Source organism: Hippocampus zosterae, chromosome 2 (genome assembly GCF_025434085.1).
Source record: "Hippocampus zosterae strain Florida chromosome 2, ASM2543408v3, whole genome shotgun sequence".
NCBI lineage: Eukaryota > Metazoa > Chordata > Actinopteri > Syngnathiformes > Syngnathidae > Hippocampus > Hippocampus zosterae.
This window is the reverse complement of record NC_067452.1, coordinates 38864532-38882933: the sequence shown is the minus strand read 5'-3', so window position 1 is coordinate 38882933 and position 18402 is coordinate 38864532. Positions and strand designations below refer to the sequence as shown.

The window sequence follows — 18402 nt, the reverse complement described above, 5'->3', positions numbered from 1 at the left end:
TGAGTGATGCCCTCTAGTGTCTAAATGCTATTAGTCATTTAGTGAATGCTATTACTCATTTAGCCACTAGAGGGAAGCAGTACTCTATGAATCATCACTCACCAGTCTACGAGACCTCAGTCAATGCAACACGTGTTCCATTGCGCCCAACCTGCGGGCCAGAAGGCACTGATTTTATGACAGGGGCCGAGGGCCGGATGAAATTCGACCGCGGGCCGGATTTGGCCCGCGGGCCGGACTTTGGACATGCCTGATTTACAGTATCTCCCATGTTTGATATTCGCAACTGCATTGGGGTCAATGTTTCATCGTTGACCACATTGTCTTTGTCATTTCTGTTCTCCCATCAGCGCTGCTTTACCTTCATGGACCGTGGATTTGTGTTCAAGCAGATCAATCATTACATGAATTGCTTTATACCTGGCGACTCCAAGGTTTTGAAATATAGCTCTTTCACATTTTTGCGTGATAAGCCCGCTTTCAAACCACACGGTGCAAAATGTTTCATATTTTTCTTCCAGACTTTGTATGAGTTTAAATTTGAGTTCCTGAGGATCGTGTGCAACCACGAGCATTACATTCCTCTCAATCTTCCCATGCCGTTTGGAAAAGGACGCATACACAGATTCCAAGGTAAGTTTGATTTATTGTCAGTCTCGAGATCCAGATGGGCTCAAAGCACTGTTGAGTTCCGTTGTTGTTCATAGTGGATTTTGAAAAGTTTTTCATTTAAGTTTGTTTTTACTTATTCATTCATTCATCTTCCGTACCGCTTGATCCTCACTAGGGTCGCGGGGGGTGCTGGAGCCCATCCCAGCCGTCTCCGGGCAGTAGGCGGGGGACACCCTGAATCGGTTGCCAGCCAATCGCAGGGCACACAGAAACTAACAACCATTCGCACTCACACTCACAACTAGGGACAATTTAGAGTGTTCAATCAGCCTGCCATGCATATTTTTGGAATGTGGGAGGAAACCGGAGCACCCGGAGAAAACCCACGCAGGCCCGGGGAGAACATGCAAACTCCACACAGGGAGGCCGGAGCTGGAATCGAACCCGGTACCTCTGCACTGTGAAGCCGACGTGCTAACCACTGGACTACCGGGCCGCCCTGTTTTTATTTAGTTAAGAGTTTTTTAAAAATTAGTTTAGTTTTAATTAACTTTGAAAGCGGGTTTATTCGGTTTTAATTTTTAGAAAATTGCTTTGTTTTGATTAGTTTTAGGGTTTTTTTTTTGTTTGCTTTTGTTGTAAATATATTAAGTATTTGTCAAATGACAGGTAAAAAAAAAAAAAGCCAAAATAAGTATTGTATGATGGTAAAGTCAACTACGATTCCCAAATGACTTTTGGACCTTCCTTCTATATGGTGGTACAGTCATACAGAATTCAAAATCAACCACGAAAGCTCGTGTGTTAAATTAATTGGCGAAACGAACCCTCGCTTTTATTTTATTTCGTTAACAAACGTCTTTTTTTTTTTTTCAATTGTAGTTTTTGTTATTTAGTTAGTTTGCGTGAACTTTGGTCCATAGAGCTTCAACTGGACTATTCACTGACTGATGACTTCTGTCGAAACCACTTCTTGGTGGGTCTGCTACTGAGGGAGGTGGGCAGCGCCTTACGGGAGATCCGAGAAATTCAGCAGATCGCCATCCAGGTGCTGAAGCGACTGATGATCAAACACGCATTTGATGATCGCTATGCCGCCAAAGTGAGTGTCCATCTTGGATGTTATTCAAATGTAGTAGAAAGAAAAGCATGTTCTCAACCATCGGACTATTTGTTACGTTCCACTTCCATCATCAATGCTATGCGTTCACACGCATTTCATGTAGGTTAGTAACGGCGATGCAAATCAATGTTCGACTATTTGCTCAACAGTCCAAGCTAGCTATGTTAGCCGCGATGCTAACTGATCGAGTCTTCCTTTCGATACAGTACAATACAACATGGCGAAAAAGATATTGGTAACTGGGTTGCGTGGATGTTGAGAGACTTTAGGGCACGGTTGTAACTATTTCAAATATGTTTGTTCTAAAACAAAATGTTTGAACAATCACTAGGAAGGGATCAACATAACCAATATAAGAAAGCTGATTTAAAAGTCATTTGATCTGTTGAATTTAATAAATACATTGGTCAACAAGCAACAACAACAACAACAACAACAACAACAACAGTATTTATAGAGCACTTTCAAACAGCCATCGCTGCATACAAAGTGCTGTACATGGAGCGAATTAACATATACAATAAACAGTAAGACGAATCAGTAATAAGTAATAAGTAATAAGGCGGTAGAAAGCACCAAGCAGTAAAACCAATAGCAAATCTAAGTCATGCTGAGTCAAACGCCAAAGAATACAAGTGAGTTTTGAGGAGGGCTTTAAAGATGGGCAGCGAGGAGGCTTGCCGAATGTTCAGTGGGAGGTCATTCCAGAGAGAGGGACCGGCAACAGAAAAGCCTCGATCCCCTCTGAGCCTCAGTTTAGTTCTTGGTACGTCTAGCAAAGACTGGTCCACAGACCTGAGGCGCCGGGCAGGGGTGTAGGGGCGTATGAGCTCAGAGAGGTAAGGTGGCGCGAGATTATTCAGAGATTTGAAAACAAAGAGGAGGATCTTAAAAATAATTCTAAAATGAATGGGGAGCCAGTGAAGGGATGCCAAAGTAGGAGTTATATGCTCCCTCTTACGAGTACCAGTCAAGAGGCGAGCAGCGGCATTCTGTACCAGCTGAAGGCGCTTGATGGAGGACTGGCTGACTCCAAAGTACAGGGCGTTGCAGTAATCGAGCCGGGATGTGACAAAGGCATGAATTACTGTCTCAAAGTGTTCATGTGAGAGGAAAGGTTTTATTTTGGCCAGCTGTCAAGCGGGGAAAAACATCGTTGTAGTAGGTGGTGCTCAGGAGCTTCTTGGTACCTGTATTCTCGATAATATTTGCTAATCGCTTTCACGACAGCTGCAGCTCCATTTTGTCTAGGGACGGTTATAATTGACACCACAAGTGCATTTTTCTGTATTTTTTGGATGGGGTTTTTCAAAATCTAACGGCGGAGACAAAAAACGTACTCCCAACGCTGAAATGACCCATCTGATAATCTCCATTCCAGAGCCACCAGGCCAGACTTGTCACTCTCTACCTCCCCTTGTTCGGCCTACTACAAGAAAACACCCACAGGGTTGAAAGCAAGGCATTTGTTCTTCCAAACCAGCTCAACGTAAGTCTGACATCTGGTGGTATCAGAGAGAATTGCAGCAGTTATAAGGACAGCGAGCAAAAAAAAAAAAGCCCCCCCCCCCCTAAAAAAAAACGATCTCATTCCGTTTTTATTATCCATGCCGTTTTCCACACTGCTTGTCCTCACTTGGGTCACAAATGGTCTTTAGCTTACCCCAGTTGACTTTGAGCGAGAGGTGCACCCTGGATAAATTGTTAAAGTAACAAAAAGTTCTAATAGAGCCTGTTAACGGAATTTGTAATGAAAAGGCAGGAGTGATCATTTCAAAATTTGGCTTTTATCCTATTTAGGAAAAGAGCTCTTCAAATATATTTCCCAGAATGTTTTGAAAATGTTTTCCTGTTTTGCGGTGTCTTGCTGCCAGAGCCTGTTCACAGAATTTGTAAAGAAAAGGCAGTACTGATCACTTCAAAATTTGACTTTTATCCTATTTAGAAAAATAGCTCTTTAAATATGGGCGGCCCGGTAGTCCAGTGGTTAGCACGTTGGCTTCACAGTGCAGAGGTACCGTGTTCGATTCCAGCTCCGGCCTCCCTGTGTGGAGTTTGCATGTTCTCCCCGGGTCTGCCTGGGTTTTCTCCGGGTGCTCCGGTTTCCTCCCACATTCCAAAAACATGCGCCCGTCGTGGATGGATGCTCTTTAAATATCCATCCATTTTCCGAATCGCTTCATCCTCACAAGGGTCGCGGGGGGTGCTGGAGCCTATCCCAGCTGTCTTCGGGCAGTAGGCGGGGGACGCCCTGAATCAGTTGCCAGCCAATCACAGGGCACACAGAGATGAACAACCATCCACGCCCACACTCACACCTAGGGACAATTTAGAGTATTCAATCAGCCTGCCACGCATGTTTTTGGTATGTGGGAGGAAACCGGAGCACCCGCAGAAAACCCACACAGGCCCGGGGAGAACATGCAAACTCCACACAGGGAGGCCGGAGCTGGAATCGAACCCGGTACCTCTGCACTGTGAAGCCGACGTGCTAACCACTGGACTACCGGGCCGCCACTCTTTAAATATATTTCCCAGAATGTTTTGAAAATGTTTTCCCTATTTTGCTGTGTCTTGCTGCCAGAAACCACGAGAGGACTCACTGGCGGTGAACTCTCTGGTGACCCCCCAAAAGCAGAGCATGTACATTGATGGTGCTCTTCACAAAGATTGTCTTGCAGCAAGTGAGTTCCTTCAACAACAGTATTTCACCAAAGGTTAATTTTCTCCTGGGTATGGCTGCCCCCAAGGACGTTTCTTCCCCCTCCCTCCTTTGTGGTTTCTTTCTAAAACTGTTCTTTCTGTTTTTTTTTCTTCCGGGTTGAGTGAACGCTGGCGCGTCTGGCTGCCGCTGCTCAACCTGTTCTGTGTTTTATTGTTTTTGTTCCTGATTGTAAAGTGTCCTTGGGTGTCTTGAAAGGCGCTTAAAAATAAAATGTATTATTATTATTATTATTATTATTATTATTATACTACTCCTTGTGTATAAAGTATATCAGTGTATAAGTGTATAAAATAAGGCCTCAAAATCACCAAAAATCAGACATCGACCAACTATTGCCACCAGCTACTGAACAGCCCCCCCCCCAAAAAAAAGTGGTGAAACCAGTTACATTATCTGTCTACAGTATAAGCGCACTTTGAAACTTGAATTTAAAGTGTGTTGTATATAAAAAATATTCGTATTATCATTATGATTATTAGGCGGCCCGGTAGTCCAGTGGTTAGCACGTCGGCTTCACAGTGCAGAGGTACCGGGTTCGATTCCAGCTCCGGCCTCCCAGTGTGGAGTTTGCATGTTCTCCCCGGGCCTGCGTGGGTTTTCTCCGGGTGCTCCGGTTTCCTCCCACATTCCAAAAACATGCGTGGCAGGCTGATTGGACGCTCTAAATTGTCCCTAGGTGTGAGTGTGAGTTCGAATGGTTGTTCGTCTCTGTGTGCCCTGCGATTGGCTGGCAACCGATTCAGGGTGTCCCCCGCCTACTGCCCGAGGACAGCTGGGATAGGCTCCAGCACCCCCCGCGACCCTAGTGAGGATCAAGCGGCTCGGAAGATGAATGAATGAATGAATTATGATTATTATTGGTAGTATTTCGAAATTCATGTTCCAGGTTCTTTTAGAGAAGCTTCCTCAGACAAAACGACTGGACTCCTGTTTTACTTCTTATAATTACACTCACAGACAATAGTACATCTCCAGTCTTTGAGGCCACAATGTTTAGTTTTACTGGGCTGCCTCGGAGGTTCCCTCTTACAGCTCCGCACCAAATACCGTCAAACGACTTTTTCACCGTGTGACATGCGGGGAGTGTCGATCATTCTTGATCCAGACTTTAATGAAGTTGTGCACTAACCCTGATCCGTCGCCGCAGCCTCCCCTCACAGTTCCACTCTCAACGTTGGTTCAGTTCGCCTTGCGGACTCCCGAGGCTCGCTGGTCTCCATCGACTCTGAGGGCAGCCTGCTGGAAAAGAATTGCGACAGAGCACAGGCCCTGGAGAAGGTAGACAATTACCTGAATTCGACATTGCTTTTATTTTTTTACTTTTGTTGATCAAAATATTTAACTATAAGACTACCATACATGGGCGGCCCGGTAGCCCAGTGGTTAGCACGTTGGCTTCACAGTGCAGAGGTACCGGGTTCGATTCCAGCTCCGGCCTTCCTGTGTGGAGTTTGCATGTTCTCCCCGGGCCTGTGTGGGTTTTCTCCGGGTGCTCCGGTTTCCTCCCACATTCCAAAAACATGCGTGGCAGGCTGATTGGACACTCTAAATTGTCCCTAGGTGTGAGTGTGAGCGTGGTTGGTTGTTCGTCTCTGTGTGCCCTGCGATTGGCTGGCAACCGATTTAGGGTGTCCCCCGCCTACTGCCCGGAGACGGCTGGGATGGGCTCCAGCACCCCCCGCGACCCTGGTGAGGATCAAGCGGTTAGGAAGATGAATGAATGAACTTTTATGTGCAATAACATTGTTCAGTAATCGCATCAATATTTAGGTACATTTTTATGTTACTACAGTTAAGCACCGTGTTCATAGCCCGGCCATGTTACAGAGGTTTTGAGTTACACTCGTTTATACTTTTAAGGGCAGCTGAAATGTTTCATCATCAGTTCTCAATTCTCTTCTCCTTCAATTAGCGACGTGACGGCCAGATTAGCATTAAAGCCGCAGGTGGTTGGAAACCATGTGGAGGTCATAAAAATATTCTGACCACTTTTGGTTCAACCACCAGCAATTGCTTGTACGTTTTCGAGTAAAACTGCATTTTTAAGAGTCCCACTTTCTCGCCTTCTTAAAACTGTCGACGAGTTTAACTTGAGTTTCTCACTCGCTGTTGTATCAGGACCACTGTGCTTCAAATCTGAGCATCGCTGTGCTGCGTTGTGACAAAATGGACCGAGATGAGAGCAAAAACCTGCTCATGTGCTTTCTGCATATCCTCAAAAGCATGTCAGAAGGTATGTACAGTTTCTTTGTAGTGTTATCGTACCACCATCCATCCATCCATCCATCCACCCATTATCTACCGCTTATCCGGGGCCGGGTCGCGGGGGCAACAGCTTTAGCAGGGAAGCCCAGACTTCCCTCTCCCTAGCTACTTCGTCCAGCTCTCCCCGGGGGATCCCGAGACGTTCCCAGGCCAGCTGGGTGACATAGTCTCTCCAGCGTGTCCTGGGTCTTCCTCGGGGTCTCCTCCCGGTGGGACATGACCGGAACACCTCACCAGGGAGGCGTTCAGGAGGCATCCGAATCAGATGCCCAAGCCACCTCGTCTGGCTCCTCTCGATGTGGAGGAGAAGCGGCTCGACTCTGAGCCCCTCCCGGATGACTGAGCTTCTCACCTTATCTCTAAGGGAGAGCCCGGACACCCTGCGGAGAAAACTCATTTCGGCCGCTTGTATCCGGGATCTGGTTCTTTCGGTCACGACCCATAGCTTGTGACCATAGGTGAGGGTTGAGACGTAGATCGACCGGTAAATTGAGAGCTTCGCCCTTTGGCTCAGCTCCTTCTTCACCACGACAGACCGATACAACGTCCGCATCACAGCAGACCACCATTTACTAAAAACATCCGCATACTATTTTGGTGGGAATCGTGTGTGAATGCTGTTGCTGAGCTGAAGAAAGAAAGAAACTGAAGCTGCTGGATTTATAGTGTCTCATCTCGGGGCTTTGAGCACTCTCTGGATGGCTGAGCAATAACTGGACCTTTAGGGGAATTTGCCGTGTAACATCGCAACAGTGCATGGAGATCAAAACAAAAAAACATCAACAACAAAAAAAATAACTGGTGTGATGACAGCATTTGAACTCTATTTTTATTGAGATTTTAACTCTCAGAAACCAATGGCGGCGTTGCAGCATTTGGGTTATTCCAGAATCGGAGGACATTTTCTATCCCCAACATGAAATTTGCACGCGCAGCTCAATCTCACGTGTCACACATTTTTGAAAACTGCGTGCTCTGCCATCCGTGTTTGATTTACGCAACTTTGCAACGCCATTTGTTGGGCTACCTCGAAAATATAACCAAGAAAAAAAAAAAGAAAGAAAGAATGAATCATAAAGAAAGATTTGTACACATAACATCTTCTATAGGTCCATGCAGGTTTTTTTAATGCTTTGTTTTAGTTTTTTAGTTTTAGTTTTTTTGGTTTGTTTGTTTTTTTTTGTTTTTTGGGCGGAAATAATGGAGTATTCTATCTATATATATATATATATTGCGCGTCGTCCCGCACGCGGTCTGTCCTTCCGTCTGTCCCTTTTCAAAACGTACCTACTTCACCGCGCCGCTCAGGCAGTGGCTCACTACGATCGCGCGGGCATCTTAGCGAAAAAATGTTGTCTACCCACAAGCATTGCAATGAAATTGTTAGTTATTTAGTAGAGCTAAACATCTCTTTATTTTCGCGATAAGCAATGAAGATGAACCAAAAGTTGAACCAAGCAACAACACTTTTGTGGGCCGAAGGCCCACCTTACCAGCCTTCCGCAGGAACTAGCTGATGAGCCGCCCGGAGGGCGGCGAACCAGCTAGTAGCAACATAAAGCGAAAAGGAATAATATGACCCACCAAGAACTTTAAATGTTGCGTTGTTGCCCTGAACTGAGTTTTTGTTTGCTTGTTTTGCATTGAGTGTGACATTTTAGTGAGACGCTTGGGCTTGTGCTTCACTGAGGATCTTTGTTGGCCATTCTTGGTAGCTGGAAGGTCTCCAGAAGTGCCTTCACGTCTCCCCAGGGATATGTGTACCCCCGTTTGAGAACCATTGGTGTAAACCGGAGCGTAACGGCCAGTGAGATCGTTTCAAACTGTAGATCTAATTTTCATTTCGTTGATACAATCACAACCACATTGTGACCGATTGGCAACCGGTTCAGAGTGTAATCCTCCCCAAGTCGGCGATAGGCTTCGGCCACTTCTGTGATTTGGAGCCGGCAGGTTCAGAAATGGACGGCCGTCTCAGTCGTTCACGGAAAGAATATAACGGCTCACTTTTATGACCCTCAGATGCCCTTTATGCATACTGGCGCAAAGCATCGTCCTCGGAGCTAAGGGACTTTTTTACACTGCTGGAGTAAGTGTGGCGATATTGCATCCAATTACCGTGTACAAGTGGTTACCCAGAGCTCACTTTTATTTCATTTTGTCCGATCTGCAGAGTCTGCCTTCATCAGTTTCGATACATGGGCAAGCGAGTCATTGTCAGGTGGAGTAAATGTTGCTTTCAATAGCTTTTGAAATTAAAATGTCGGCTTTTTTAAAAAAAATTTATTCGAGTCCTTTAATCCTTTTTGCTTGCTCTGCCATCATAATTGCTGCTGGGCGAATTATTTGATACAGTGAATGTTATGGCCCTTAACCGCTCTCCTTCATCGGTAAGAGTCCACTAACTTAGCTCGCTTTTTTTTTTTTTTTTTTAAATGACATAATTTCTTTCTACTACTACTACACATCTGGTTTCAGTGAAAGCAAAACTGACTTGGGACGTCTATTTGTTTTGCTGCCAACAGGAGTCATGAAGTGGCAATGCCTCTGGGTCCAGATCGAAAGTCCTTGACTCTGCCTGTGTCTCGTAACAGGGCGGGGATCCTGCACGCCCGCTTACAACAGCTCGGGACATTGGACAATTCGCATACGCTCAACAACAGTAAGATTCTACAGTCTTTTAACAATTGAGGGTGGTGGGGCGGGAGGGGGGGGGGACGATGGAGGGCATTGCTGTTGTTTGCTTTGACTTGCGATGGCCCTGCCCTGAGCTGTGATGCCACAATAAGACAGCTGACATACCCACAGCTAGTGATGGGCAAATGAAGCTTCATGAAGCACTTGTGATAGTTTTTGACTCCTCTAGATGGCACTCTTGATTTAAAGATGTAGTGAAATTTGCACTAACCTTTATATTTAAACCAAGAGCAGCATCTGGAGGAGTCAAAATAAACGCATCCGATCTAAATGATAAGGATTGCTATCAGGCTTCTGCAGAGCTAGCTGATGAACTGAACATTTGACATGTTTTTGGATTCCAGAAATGCAGGCTCAATGCGATAACAAAAATATTTATTTACAGAAAACTGCACCGGGCAAAGTAAAAACAGAAATCGCTGGTCACAAGGAGAAATAGTTTATCGAGAAAAGCGCTTGCAAAGGCTAAGGAACGAAATGTCAAGAAGCCAATAAGGCTCAAAGATCAAGAGCAATAAGAAAAAATAAAAATCCGAACTAGAGCGACAATGGGGAGTATCGAGAAGGTCTAGAAAACAACACTTGAAGCACTCCGGCGAGGTCAATAATCGTACAAGAGACAAGGCAGCTCGGCAGTCCTTAAATACAAGGCGGACTTGATTGAAACGCGGAACGGGTGGGCCTGGTGGAGGGGAACGCCCTTCACTCCATTAGGAGCTGAAAACAAAACAAACGGACAAGGAATCTAAAGCGGCTGCCGTCTTAAAAATTTTTTTTTTAATATTTGGAATAATGATGACGTGTTATGGGTGCAACATTTGGCAGCTTTATTTTCCCACGTAAACGTTAATTTGCTGTTTTTCATTTTAATATGCTTTATTGAGGCGCAAAATGCAAATTTTGACTTCCAAACTGCGATGCAAAATTCACTTATTTGCAGCCTCGTTAACCCTGTGTTATTTCTCTCATCAAACAAGATATCAAAATAATAACGGTAGCTAGCAACAATGACAATAACACCACTTATCATCCTCCAAGCAACATTTATTAATCAAGCAACGTCGCCGGAAGTATCATCCATGTGACACAAATCGACACAGACCATGTTTTATTGCCGCCAGTTTACTGCCATACAGAAGCGGATGTGACCAGCCAATGTTTGCTGGAGGCCAACGTGTCCACAGAGGTGTGTCTGACCGTGCTCGACACACTGAGCGTTTTCATCACGGGATTTAAGGTACGGGATTTTTTAGCGATGTTTTGAATGAATGCAAGTTCTTCAAAGGGATACCAAAAATATTTTGCTGTCGACTGAAAATGACATGCGGCCCGGTAGTCCAGTGGTTAGCACGTCGGCTTCACAGTGCAGAGGTACCGGGTTCGGTTCCAGCTCCAGCCTCCCTGTGTGGAGTTTGCATGTTCTCCCGGGCCTGCGTGGGTTTTCTCCGGGTGCTCCGGTTCCCTCCCACATTCCAAAAACATGCGTAGCAGGCTGATTGAACACTCTAAATTGTCCCTAGGTGTGAGTGTGAGTGCGAATGGTTGTTCGTCTCTGTGTGCCCTGCGATTGGCTGGCAACCGATTCAGGGTGTCCCCCGCCTACTGCCCGAAGACTGCTGGGATAGGCTCCAGCACCCCCCCGCGACCCTAGTGAGGATCAAGCGGCTCGGAAGATGAATGAATGAATGAAAATGACACATCACATGTATTCATTGCGATCATCACGGGAGCCGTGACTGGTTGTTACCTGACCCCCTCGGCACGTGTGATGTCATTTTCAGTCGACAGCAAGTGGCCAAATGCTTTTTTTTTTTTTTGGAAGGTGTTAATTACACACGAAAAATAATAAAGTTATCAAGTTCATTATAGACAAAATATGCACTTTTTCCTGCCAAGAATGGGTATCGACACTCAGCATCCCCTTAACTCAGGGGTGTCCAAACTTTTTGCCAAGGGGGCCAGATTTTATGTGGTAAAATGTCGGGGGGGCGACCTTGGCTGACATTTTTTACATTGAACAACAATATTGTTCAACAAATTTTAGTAAGCCAGTCTGTTTCACATTTCCATTTTTATTTTAATTTCAACAATCTTAAGAATTTCTTTTGGTTCATTTGAAACAGGTATATCACATGCAACTGCTTATTCACTTGACTTTTTCTTAAACGGAAGTCTCCTGAGTGCAAATTGATTGATTTGAAACATAAAATGTATCACCATGACTTTTCAATAGTCTCAAAACCTTTGACTCGAACAACAGGGAAACGAACAAGCAATACACATATCCACAACTGCAAGGATCATTTGAAAAATGACATATCAGTCAATATAAACACGGAGTGATGTCTTGTTAACTCGTGAGTGATGCCCTCTAGTGTCTAAATGCTATTGCTCATTTAGTGAATGCTATTACTCATTTAGCCACTAGAGGGAAGCAGTACTCTATGAAACATCACTCGCCAGTCTACGAGACCTCAGTCAATGCAACACGTGTTCCATTGCGCCCAACCTGCGGGCCAGACGGCACTGATTTTATGACAGGGGCCGAGGGCCGGATGAAATTCGACCGCGGGCCGGATTTGGCCCGCGGGCCGGACTTTGGACATGCCTGCCTTAACTCATTCGCTCCGAAAGACATTTTTAAACGTCTTTTCAGACTTGGTCCAGAATCGGCTGGTACCGAATGAGTTAGAGACTTTTAAAACAAAACAAAAAAATGAAGATAAATTAACTTTTGTGGGAGGGGAACAAACCTCCACTTCAAGTAACCCCCTGAGCAACATCAGAGGGTACCAGTGACACTATATTACCATTGTTGTCTTATGGCATTGCGCAATCCTTCTGAACTCCACTTCCAATATGGTGACACGCGCCGCTTCCTCCCTCAGAGCCAGCTGATCTCAGATCTGGGCCACAACCCGCTGATGAAGAAAGTATTTGAGCTGCATCTGTGCTTTCTGCAGATCCCTCAGTCTGAGGCCGCTCTCAGGCAGGTCTTCATCTCACTGAGGACTTTTATCTTCAAGGTGAACCGTCTTGATGAGGACGCCTGTTGATATCTCACTGTGGCATATGTGGACATAAATACATCGTTTATGAATGGATGAATGATTTGGCTCATCAATCGTTGTTTTGGGGCGGCCCGGTAGTCCAGTGGTTAGCACGTGGGCTTCACAGTGCAGAGGTACCGGGTTCGATTCCAGCTCCGGCCTCCCTGTGTGGAGTTTGCATGTTCTCCCCGGGCCTGTGTGGGTTTTCTCCGGGTGCTCCGGTTTCCTCCCACATTCCAAAAATATGCATGGCAGGCTGATTGAACACTCTAAATTGTCCCTAGGTGTGAGTGTGAGCATGGATGGTTGTTCGTCTCTGTGTGCCCTGTGATTGGTTGACAACCGATTCAGGGTGTCCCCCGCCTACTGCCCGGAGACGGCTGGGATGGGCTCCAGCACCCCCCGCGACCCTAGTGAGGATCAAGCGGTACGGAAGATGAATGAATGAATGAATATTTAGAAGGTCTGTACAAAGTGTATCAGAAAAGTTCCAGGACTGGCGCCATGAAAGATTGAATTTTTCAGAGACGCCCCGTATTTTGCGGGGTCCTGCGAAATCAGATTTTCTCGCCCACGTATCCTGCAGTTCCCCTGTACGTTCTTCGACGGCCGGGCCGACATGTGCGCCTCCTTATGCTACGAGATCTTGAAGTGTTGCAACTCCAAGCTGAGCTCCCTCCGCAATGCCGCCGCCCATCTCCTTTACCTCCTCATGAAGAGCAACTTCGACTACACCGGACGCAAATCGTTTGTCAGAACCCATCTGCAGGTACCTCTTTGTGATGAAAAGGATTCTTGTTTGGTTTTTTTTTGTTTGTCTCTCAGATTGGTTTGCTCTGCATTCCGCTCAGGTGGTCATCGCCGTCAGCCAACTGATCGCCGATGTGATCGGCATCGGGAGCACGCGTTTCCAGCAGTCTCTGTCGATCATTAACAACTGTGCAAACGGCGATCAAAGCATCAAGGTCAGCGGTGGGTTAGTGATGTCTGACACTTCGTTTTTTTTTTTTTAATGGCTTTACAAAGCAAGCAATTCAAACAGCGGATAAAAACAAATGGTTAATCAAGTACATGCTGTACAGCCCTCCCGGTGCCTAAACGCAACATTCATTCATTCATTCATCTTCCTAACCGCTTGATCCTCACTAGGGTCGCAGGGCGTGCTGGAGCCTATCCCAGCTGTCTTCGGGCAGTAGGCGGGGGACACCCTGAATCGGTTGCCAGCCAATCGCAGGGCACACACAGACCGACAACCACACCGCGCACCCCAGGGACAATTTGGAGTGTTCAATCAGCCTGCCATGTATGTTTTTGGAATGTGGGAGGAAACCGGAGCACCCGGAGAAAACCCACGCAGGCCCGGGGAGAACATGCAAACTCGATGTCAATTATAAATATATGTATTCATTCACTCATTCATCTTCCAAGCCGCTTCATCCTCACTAGGGTCGCGGGGGGTGCTGGAGCCCATTCCAGCCGTCTCCGGGCAGTAGGTGGGGGACACCCTGAATCGGTTGCCAGCCAATCGCAGGGCACACAGAAACGAACAACCATTCACACTCACACTCACACCTAGGGACAATTTAGAGTGTTCAATCAGCCTGCCACGCATGTTTTTGGAATGTGGGAGGAAACCGGAGCACCCGGAGAAAACCCACGCAGGCCCGGGGAGAACATGCAAACTCCACACAGGGAGCAACAGTCGTCAGGAATTTTTTTTTTCCCACATCATGAATTGCCATAATCTCCGCGATTGGCTTTAGCTTCATGGGTGTCACATCTCACTTGACACAACTTAAATTCACATGAGTTGACGTCACGCTATGCGGGTCGTTTCAGTTCACCTCAAGGTAGTTTACTGCATTCAGTTCAGATTGTTTTGGTGTGTGGGGGCAGCCCGGTAGTCCAGTGGTTAGCACGTCGGCTTCACAGTGCAGAGGTACCGGGTTCGATTCCAGGGCCAGCCTCCCTGTGTGGAGTTTGCATGTTCTCCCCGGGCCTGCGTGGGTTTTCTCCGGGTGCTCCGGTTTCCTCCCACATTCCAAAAACATGCGTGGCAGGCTGATTGGACGCTCTAAATTGTCCCTTGGTGTGAGTGTGAGCGTGGATGGTTGTTCATCTCTGTGTGCCCTGCGATTGGCTGGCAACCGATTCAGGGTGTCCCCCGCCTACTGCCCGGAGACAGCTGGGATAGGCTCCAGCACCCCCCGCGACCCTAGTAAGGATCAAGCGGCTCGGAAGATGAATGAATGAATGAAAATGACATGCGGCCCGGTAGTCCAGTGGTTAGCACGTCGGCTTCACAGTGCAGAGGTACCGGGTTCGATTCCAGCTCCGGCCTCCTTGTGTGGAGTTTGCATGTTCTCCCCGGACCTGCGTGGGTTTTCTCCGGGTGCTCCGGTTTCCTCCCACATTCCAAAAACATGCGTGGCAGGCTGATTGAACACTCTAAATTGTCCCTAGGTGTGAGTGTGAGCGTGGATGGTTGTTCATCTCTGTGTGCCCTGCGATTGGCTGGCAACCGATTCAGGGTGTCCCCCGCCTACTGCCCGGAGACAGCTGGGATAGGCTCCAGCACCCCCCGCGACCCTAGTAAGGATCAAGCGGCTCGGAAGATGAATGAATGAATGAATATTTTGGTGTGCTTCACTTATTTTGCGTTCAGTCCACAATGGATTCAACGGAACTTTTCCGACGCTTCAGTATACAAAAGCGTCTTGTGCTCCCGACCTGAAGTTAAGCTTAAGATCACGTGCGCACCGCTGCGTTTTTGCAGCACACTGTGTTCCCCTCAGATGTGAAGGACCTGACCAAACGAATCCGAACGGTGCTCATGGCCACCGAGCAAATGAAGGAGCACGAGAATGACCCGGAGATGTTGGTGGACCTCCAGTACAGTTTAGCCAAGTCGTACACCAGCACGCCAGAGCTCCGCAAGACCTGGTTGGACAGCATGGCCCGGATCCACAACAAAAATGGCGACCTTTCAGAGGTGCTTTGACAAAAACAACACATACTGACGCTTCTGTTCTTAAGAACATCATTTTGGATTTAATCTGGATCTTCTCTGCTTTACTCGCAGGCAGCCATTTGCTACGTGCACGTCGCGGCTCTGGTTGCTGAGTACTTGTGGAGGAAAGGTGAGCGCACCGTTGCCTCTTGGCTCCCAACATTTTTTTATGATCCCGCACGACTGTAGATTACACAAGCGCCAGAAAGGAACAGGCCTCACGTTTGGCTTCCCTTTCTTTATTTGGAAGGAATGTTCAGCCACGGCTGCTCGGCCTTTCGCGTCATCACTCCGAACATTGATGAAGAGGCAGCCATGATGGAGGACGTCGGGATGCAGGATGTGCATTTTAACGAGGTCCGTCCATTCCACGTCACTCCAACGCCCCGATGCAACATTTTTTTTTTCATTATCTCACGTGTCACATAATGCCTGCGTACCATCGCCCTTATCTCTGTCGAGAGTGTTAATTGTTCTGTGAAATTATGACGGGGAACTCAAAACAGACTTTGGCACGGGGCGCGGTCCATATGTTTCCGCGCACACTTCTGGCGCCGTGTCAATGAACAAACCACCCATCGACGGACGAGTCGGACAAAGAATGAGATCATAATAATAATAATAATAATAATTCATTCATTCATTCATCTTCCTAACCGCTTGATCCTCACTAGGGTCGCAGGGGGTGCTGGAGCCTATCCCAGCTGTCTCCGGGCAGTAGGCGGGGGACACCCTGAATCGGTTGCCAGCCAATCACAGGGCACACAGAGACGAACAACCATCCACGCTCACACTCACACCTAGGGACAATTTAGAGTGTTCAATCAGCCTGCCATGCATATTTTTGGAATGTGGGAGGAAACCGGAGCACCCGGAGAAAACCCACGCAGGCCCGGGGAGAACATGCAAACTCCACACAGGGAGGCCGGAGCTGGAATCGAACCCAGTACCTCTGCACTGTGAAGCCCACGTGCTAACCACTTGACTACCGGGCCACCCAATAATTATATAATAATAATAATAATAATAATAATAATACATTTTATTTATAAGTGCCTTTCAAGACACCCAAGGACACTTTACAATAACAAAAAACACATCTTTAAAGCCCTCCTCAAAACTCACTTGTATTCTTTGGCGTTCGACTCAGCATGACTTAGATTTGTTCTTGATTTTGCTGCTTGGTGCTTTCTACCGCGTTTATTACAGATTTGTCTTACTGTTCATTGTGTATGTTAAATCGCTCCATGTACAGCACTTTGTATGCAGCGATGGCTGTTTGAAAGTGCTCGAGAAATACTCTTGACTTGACTTGACTTGACTTGTATTGTTTTGTTTTTGTGTGTGGATGAAAATCAAAAGGCAATAAAACGTCCCTGCAATGATTCTGTTTGTACAGGAGGTACTGATGGAGCTGTTGGAGGAGTGCGCCGATGGTCTTTGGAATGCAGAGCGCTATGAGCTCATCGCCGATGTCTACAGGCTCATCATTCCCATTCATGAAAAACGTAGAGACTTTGAGGTATCGTCATTTTAGCCCTATTGTACATGGAGGGACATACATGGACTGTTCCTCTCCCCCAATTTTGGACAGTTCCAAAAAAAACCCCAGATGTATTTCCAAATATCACGTCAGGATCCTCAGCCCGATGAAGAGACAACAAAGGAGTTCCACTCTGCCGGTCAGGAGTCTCCTTCATGGAGGAAATAGTCTCAAAAGCCTCCGATATATGTCAAGAATTACTGTTCAGTAGCGACTATCCACGGATGTAGTACGGCACCCGAAGGAGCGGTTATATCCTAAAATCGGTATCCGGTAGCTTAATTGAACCCTCCGTATTGTGTCGAGGTGTGATGGCCTGCGACCTTCGTGAAGATCAGCGGAGCAGAAAGTGGATGTGATAAATGGATTAGTTGTCGATTAATCGTTGCACCTCGTCGATTAATCGTTGCACCTCGTCGATTAATCGTTGCACAATTAACATGGGCTTTAACCTGGACAGTTGAATTGAAATTTGAGAGAATGCGTCAAGTAAATAATCTACCAAAAAAAAAAATTGCATAAGTGTGCACACCCTCTCAACTTAGATGTGGCTGTGTTCTGAATTAACGAATCACATTCAGTCATCCAAAATGGGAGCTAAGCAAACATCCACAGCTTGTGTTCCTTTGGCGATAAACAGTGCGAGTTTGACTGTGATTGGTTTAATTTTTGCCAATTTTTTTTTTCTCCCCCCACAATTGAGTCGTACAAGTTATAGGTCACGTTAAAGGTGGAAAAACTTGCGAAGTGGTTTGTCAAAATCCTGGCATTTGAACAGAGGTGTGTGGACTTGTTATAATCCCTTGTACAGTTTAGTACTTGCTTTTCTGATGTCCGTCTGTGTGTGTTAGCACTGTGATTGATTGATGATAAAATCCAGGGTCAGTCGCGGCACACTCCCAACTCGTCTATTACCCAGGACAGAATAAGTGAGCCAGAGAATCGATGGATAGCTCCATTGTACGATATCTGAGGTAGTCAAAGTTGTACTTGCCAGCTCTGAATTTTAAACCGGTCTTAAAAATGGCTGCTGCTCTTGACACATCAGCTAAGTCTGATTACTGCCAATCGGCAGTTTCTTCATTAAGCTAACCCAAAGATTTCAAAATAGTCAAAGTGATGTGAACCACCAAAGGACCAAAATGTGTACCTGTACTGCGAATGACACTAAAGCAATTCGATGTTTGTGTTTTGCTGCTGCAGAAACTGACGCACGTGTATGATACGCTCCACCGAGCCTACACGAAAGTTTTGGAGGTGATGCATACGGGCAAACGTCTGCTGGGCACATACTTCAGAGTGGCCTTTTTTGGACAGGTAATGCCATCCAGCCATCCATCATCTACCGCTTATCCGGGTCCGGGTCGCGGGGGCAAT

General features: G+C 46.5%; 1 protein-coding gene across 1 annotated transcript in view; it reads left to right on the top strand.

Annotated features, from left to right (window-relative positions):
* The window catches only part of LOC127596608 (dedicator of cytokinesis protein 9-like), a 53313-nt gene that overhangs the window by 26108 nt on the left and 8803 nt on the right, over window positions 1–18402 (top strand). The window contains exons 30-48 of the mRNA XM_052059341.1: window positions 351–434; window positions 522–633; window positions 1536–1714; window positions 3117–3224; window positions 4320–4419; window positions 5608–5738; window positions 6579–6693; window positions 8748–8814; window positions 8899–8946; window positions 9251–9387; window positions 10544–10659; window positions 12311–12448; window positions 13059–13241; window positions 13324–13437; window positions 15249–15464; window positions 15555–15612; window positions 15733–15839; window positions 16882–17004; window positions 18229–18342. Of these exons, the coding sequence (XP_051915301.1) occupies window positions 351–434; window positions 522–633; window positions 1536–1714; window positions 3117–3224; window positions 4320–4419; window positions 5608–5738; window positions 6579–6693; window positions 8748–8814; window positions 8899–8946; window positions 9251–9387; window positions 10544–10659; window positions 12311–12448; window positions 13059–13241; window positions 13324–13437; window positions 15249–15464; window positions 15555–15612; window positions 15733–15839; window positions 16882–17004; window positions 18229–18342 (2250 nt within the window). The remainder of the gene's footprint in view (window positions 1–350; window positions 435–521; window positions 634–1535; window positions 1715–3116; window positions 3225–4319; window positions 4420–5607; window positions 5739–6578; window positions 6694–8747; window positions 8815–8898; window positions 8947–9250; window positions 9388–10543; window positions 10660–12310; window positions 12449–13058; window positions 13242–13323; window positions 13438–15248; window positions 15465–15554; window positions 15613–15732; window positions 15840–16881; window positions 17005–18228; window positions 18343–18402) is intronic.